The sequence below is a fragment of the Temnothorax curvispinosus genome, unplaced genomic scaffold (assembly GCF_003070985.1).
Source record: "Temnothorax curvispinosus isolate PA1 unplaced genomic scaffold, ASM307098v1 QBEX01002075.1, whole genome shotgun sequence".
Lineage (NCBI taxonomy): Eukaryota > Metazoa > Arthropoda > Insecta > Hymenoptera > Formicidae > Temnothorax > Temnothorax curvispinosus.
This window is the reverse complement of record NW_020211855.1, coordinates 45,767-51,928: the sequence shown is the minus strand read 5'-3', so window position 1 is coordinate 51,928 and position 6,162 is coordinate 45,767. Positions and strand designations below refer to the sequence as shown.

Sequence of the window (6,162 nt, the reverse complement as noted above, 5' to 3'; positions counted from 1 at the left end):
CGAAAGAAGGAACTTTCCTGAATCGATTAAGCCCAGAAAAAAGATAATTTACCGACCCGTTCTCAAGATATTTAATTTCAAAATTAAGTAATTTTTAATATTAGTCTAATAGGAAAAGAGGTATTTTCCTATGAATAACACGAGTTTGCAAAAATCTTTTGCCAAAAATGTCCGAACAATATATATCGATGAAAAGAGGACACTGTGAGGAAGCCTATAGTTGAAGGTGAACACGATCCACCGTACAGTTTTTTTTTTTTAATTAATAATTAAAGTTTGGTTTCCGGTGCTCAAGCGCTGACTTTCACAACTCGAGCGTGACATGGCAACGCCGCACGCTGTGATCGTCGGCGTAAGGTTAGGTGTAAGTGCGCGCAAAGACAAATGTGTATATACGACGGCTTTGACAAAATATAAAGTGCTGCTATAAATTATGATTAACTGATAATTTAATTATCATTGAAACGGTATTGCCGAAATAGATTATCCGGAAACAGTGATAATATTAGTGTGAAAAAATCGAAAATAAAACTAAATGAAAAAAATCAGGAGTATAGTACATACATTAAATCAGTTAGAGGTAATGTAATTTTATCGTATTTTGTGATTTCTAACATAAATGTTCGAAGTACAAGTAAATTGTTATACCATTTTTGCGGCTAATTTATTCTAGCTACTGGAATTTTATTTGGTTAACACGAGCTGAGGACTCTTACCCGATTAAAACCTTGTTATATATCACATTTTTGTATAGAAAATTAATTTTAAAACGTGCATAACGGAGAGAAAAGGGAAATAAAGAACAGGATGCGGGAGTGGAATCAATATAGTCGGTAATGTAATGTCAAATTCGTCAAAATATTTTATTTATTAGTTTTTACTGTTTAACAATCAAGATAGCTATAAAAATCGCATCTCTGGGAATGAACACAACACTGTGAAAGCCGGTGAACAGGCGAGTATGATTAGCGTAAAGACGGCTGTCCAGTAGCAGGTAGGCAGTTGTCGAGCATCAAACGGTGTATATCTTTTGGCTGCACCTATAAAATAAAAAGTGAAAATAAATTGTATACATATAATATCACTATAATTTCAATGTTTAATATATTCAATTTTTGGTCATTAATTTTTGTCACTATGTATACATTTTTGAATAAACGTTATTATCAGACAGCCAGCCAATTCATTTGCGTTTGCCAGTAACTCATTATCGAATACAAAAGCGAAGTATTGCTAAAGTATTGCTGAACGTCCTATATTCTAAAGCGTGCAAGAGACCGTTTAAAGCAATAAAAACAGACATTTTCAGTTGTATGGAAACAAGCATTATGAGAACATGCTACAAGATTCTACGCAGAGCATACACCCCAGTCAGTCCAATTATTTGAAAAAGCTAACTGGCCATTTTTACGTATAATAGATATAGCATACCAGCATAGCACTACCAGTCAAGGCAGCACACCCAGTATGTGGCAAACGCGAATGTTAGACTCCGATGCAGAAGATGGCCTTACTTCCATTCCTCTCTCCTCGTTCGACGAAGCAAGGAAATCGATGACTTTATCGATAATCTTTTTGTTCGATGTTACTCGGGGTTTTCCATTGACACTTACGGCCAAACATAGTTTGACACCGTCAGCGCCAGATCGATTGAACGCATCACGAAGGCTGTTCATATTAATACCGGCAGCAGCGATTTTCGACATCATGTTCTTCGAAATATGATCAGATCTCTGAAGAGTTTCTAGAAATTGCGCTTTCTTCTTTGCGATTGCTTGCCGTTGCAGTAAAGTCTGCAATCTCAAAGCCCCGGCCGTAATTGCTGTATCGCTTACTTTGAAATGAGCTAGTAAACCGTACAGGATCTGGCAGTCAGTTAAGGCATTGTGAGAACCAGCTATAATTCTTTCCCATTCCTCGCCCTTCAAATATAACTTTGCGAGCTCTTCTTGTTTTTTAACTTTACCTTGTCCGATGAGTGGAATTGTATCGCACACTCCATAAACACCTTTGACAAAACTTTCCAAGAGACCGGTCCTTGTAGCCAACGCATGATCCGCGGTGCATCGAAGCGTACGATATCATGTCCGAGCAGCAGCGCCTGTGGACTACATTCTCCGAGGAAGCGTATAAATTCTTCTCCTACTTCTCGTGGTGGAATCGTCGTCACTACCTTATTGTAATGATGTAGCTCTCCTCCAACCAGTGATAATCCATTTTTTTCTGCTGCATGACAATTTATAGATTGGGAAGGTAGCATGTACCGTGCGAACTCCTGATCGCCACACTTCGCCGCTATTTGAACGATGTCTGCAGTAGATGCCAGACCAGTAGTTTCAATGTCAACGATGACTTGCGGACTGTCTTCACGGAGAGGTTCATCAATTTCACAAGTTGTTTCGATAGGAAGATCCAGTCCCATACCTGATTGATAAGTAATCCCTTCCCTGCTCTCTCGTGCTATGGTGATACGTTGCCTTTTATTTTTCAAATAACATCGACGGCGTTTTACTTCGAGTGTGGTACGTTTTACAGCTATTTCTCGTTGCAAGACTTCTTTTCGTAGGCGGTATTCTTCAGCTACCGTTCCTGGCGGTAATCCAGCTTCGAATCTTACATCGATGATGTGTTTAGCTCCAAAATTTTTCTGACAGACTGCTGCTGCCACTCGCAGAAGAATAGAACGCGAAGATGCGTAATGTCTGGACTTCGGTGCTCTGGTGGCCACCATATGGTTAAATGATTCATTGAGTTGAGACGATCCCCCTGGCGCAACTTTCAACACCCGAGATGTGAACTCCATCAAGACCCCATGAAGTGCAGTTTGCAGATTTTTACTGAAAAGAGGTTTTCCCTTCGGTAAACTCTTAAACACGTACTCCGGATTGTCTTTGGCCTCACACCAAGTGCCGCAGTTGCTATGGTTCCCAAATATGTGCTCGGCAATGCTTAATAGAGCTTTCGTCGTAGCTTCAGTATTTCCTTTATTTTGGTCCAAGGCATAATTGAAGCATCGCTTCAAATATGGGATGACAGATCCTCTGTCAAGCTTTCGATGGGTGTTGACCAACTTATAAAGTTTTCCGGTAAACTTTTTACGCACATGATTGGAATCCGACCACTTGACGACTCGATGTGAAGTTTCTCGTTGGTCTGCCGCAATTGTGGACGAATCTTCATCCCCAATAAGTGTTCCTATTCGGATTCCAGCTTTTTTAAAATCTGGATTTTTCACCATTAGTTAAACCGCTGTATCTGCCTCCATGGATTTCGCACTCCCTGACCAATTTTTGGTACACTTTTGGCTGTCAGGTGAGTGGCCCTTTCGGCACACGGCACAGCATGTGCTCTTCATGCCATAAGCCAAGAGTTTCTTAGAGCGTAAGCTGCCAACAGAACCCTAACCGCTCTTACTATCGTATGTTCGACCGTTTCCTCGCTTCCGCCAGCCAAAGTCGTACGAGACTGTCACGTCGACTACGGACGCCGCAGAATCTTGTGAATAAGAGTCACCGCTTGGAATGTAATTGTGTAAATTGTTAATAACATATATACACACAAGTAGTTGAAAACAAGTAAATAGAAAGCGAGCAAAACTTTTTTTTAGTCTTCCAACAAATAGTGCTTAGAGAAATAGAAATAAAAACATTATAAACATATTAGAACATAGTAGAAAATAGTAGCATGTATAAGAAGATCTCGGCGACTTTTAGGGTCAGGGCTAGAAATGCAAAATGAGTTAGAGTATGCAAGTAAACATCAGATGCAAGAAAAGTTAGACAACCATTTGAAAACAACGGCTGTAATAAAAATTACAGAAAATTATAATTTATTAAAATCTGCCCCGTTTAGAAGAACCATGCTAGTAATGAAAAATAGAGAAAAGCTGGTAATCAATCAAAAACAGGAAAACTGCCAAAGCCCATTCAAGAACAAATTAAGATGGGGAAAATTTAAAGTAAAGCGCGTACAACCTGCTGGAACATTCTGGATGCGTACTAGATGAAATCTAAAAACCTGAATAATAAAAATGCAATTATAGTAAGACACATTATTATCATTATTTATTCTATTATTATCATAATTTATTCCGGAATTTCTTAAGCATCAGAATAGTTTTTCGCTGTTGGAATCGAGGATTTCTCTTGCTGGTACTATTGATTCTGCAAAAACAACAAATTTAATATGGCGAAAGCACGGTTTTTGAAATACAAAATATTGTTATATAAAACTTACTGCGTCGAGGGACATTTATCAGCAAGGTTGAGAGCTTTTTCTTCTATGATAGCATTCCAGCAGGATCTATCCGCAACTCTAATAAATGCTTCTCCAAATTGTTCTTCACATTTCTTTAGCACTTGGTGGGTTATCGGTGGAACATCCATTGCTGTGAGTAGTGTTGTCAATTGCTCGTGTCCAACACCGGAATCTATGCAACCTTGGAAAATAAAAGAATAGTATTAAACGATGAACATTTAAATATGTAATGTCCATTAAGATTACGTATTATTATGAAACTTGTTCTGAAAACTAGCATAACTTGTAACAAAGCAAAAAATATTCTTTAAAAGCCAGCGTAAGTTCTGGCGAAGCATGAAATATTCTATAAAATCTAACGTAGCTGGAGACACAGTATGAATCTGTTTTTAAAAGCCTGCTAAGCTTACGACAAGATGAGAAACTTGCTCTGTAAGCAATTTTAGCTTACAACAAGCTTTAAGAATAAAAAGTCATAAAAAATACTATTATATTACAAATGTAATAGCTTACCAAAAGCAACTGCAGCATTGATTTCGTACAATGATCTTCCTTTCTCTACTGCTGTCCTACTCGATGTGTGAACTTCCTTTATACACAAGCAGTTGTGGCACTTGATTGCGAACACTGAAGCCAAGCCGTATCTCTTCTCAGACTGTACGAAATCAAAAAAGAGTATTGTGGCACACGAATCGCACTTCATTAGCTTGGAAATTTCAGCAATTTTTATTAATCTGTATCCATGCACTTCACATTTAGGGTTTGTTGATTCCACAAATTCTTCTTGATGTATTTTGCGTACTTTAGCTTCTCTAGCTTTTTCCAGGTGTTCAATACTTCGCTTCCTTCGTTCCACGTCTTGCAATTTAGCAAATTTATCACCGATCCTGAGTTGGTTCATTTTGGAAATTTGAATGTTTGTGCCGAGCTCTGACACTTAGGTTAGGTTATATCACCAGTACCAAGTATACCAACCGCACGAACTGTGCGGCGTTGCCAAGCCACTGCCCTCATCTCGTGCATGCAAAAAATTGTTTGTGTAAAAAATTACATGCACCTTGTGATATCATATCAACTTTTTCCATCAAAAATATTAATGCAAAATTACTGTACTTCAGTAAGTCGCCAAAATAACGCAATAATTCAATCGAAATAATCTCCGAAGTAGCTAGAGCACTCAAGAGTTGGCACAAGTTGAAAATTAGTCAAGCGACGCGTTAACACACACTTTATTTTAATCTATTTCAGGCAAAATATTATTCTACAACGTAAAAATTACTTACTAATAGTCTTTTTACGTCGTTACGAAGCTTTGTGATGCATTATCCTATTTTTTTATAATCATATATAAATGATTTGATAAAAAAATCATAAACATTGTTTTGACTTCGGCCTTTCGTCATCGAACTACCTTAAAGAAGTTTATAACACCTGAGGTCCATAAGCAAAAACATAATAATAAGTTAGTAAAAAAAAAATAAAATATTTATTAGAAACGTCGTATTATATTTGTTTAAGGGGGTATTCTAGTGTAAAAGTTTGAAAAAATCAGAAAAAAATTTTCTTTATTTTCTCAAAGTATATGTTATAAAAAATATGTCTAAAAACAAAACTAGAGAATTTGAGTCGCCAGTGAATAATTAAATATTCACTGTAGTAATAATAATAATAAAAAATTAATCAAGGTATGCTGATCGGCTCAACTGGCCAAATTTTATTGATCAAAAAAACGCTACGTTTCGACCGTAGAGATTCCGGTCCTTTTCAAGCATATATACACAACTCACAAATATTAATTAGTCGGACATAATGCCCCAACTACGCCGGATCTAAAAACTAAACGACAAAATTGAGCACTCCGCAATAAATATGAAAAATATATAAAAAATCCATAAATGATTGTAT

The 6,162-nt window shown here is 37.1% G+C and overlaps 1 protein-coding gene across 4 annotated transcripts; it reads right to left on the bottom strand.

The window, feature by feature from the left end:
• Window positions 1-785: 785 nt before the first annotated feature.
• LOC112468809 lies at window positions 786-5,695 on the bottom strand. Of its 4 annotated transcripts, XR_003042437.1 has the most exons (4): window positions 4,771-5,695; window positions 4,237-4,438; window positions 1,432-4,163; window positions 786-1,040 (listed from the first exon to the last, which is right to left on the bottom strand). XR_003042437.1 is itself a non-coding variant. In XM_025038156.1 (3 exons), exon 3 carries the CDS (start codon window positions 3,236-3,238, stop codon window positions 1,925-1,927), a length of 1,314 nt encoding a protein of 437 aa, XP_024893924.1. In that variant the 5' UTR covers window positions 3,239-4,163; window positions 4,237-4,438; window positions 4,771-5,695; the 3' UTR covers window positions 786-1,924. The 4 variants fall into 3 exon arrangements, 3 of the variants coding, with proteins under 3 accessions (XP_024893924.1, XP_024893925.1, XP_024893927.1); XM_025038156.1 differs by having other exon boundaries at window positions 786-4,163; XM_025038159.1 differs by lacking the exon at window positions 1,432-4,163.
• Window positions 5,696-6,162: the final 467 nt, after the last annotated feature.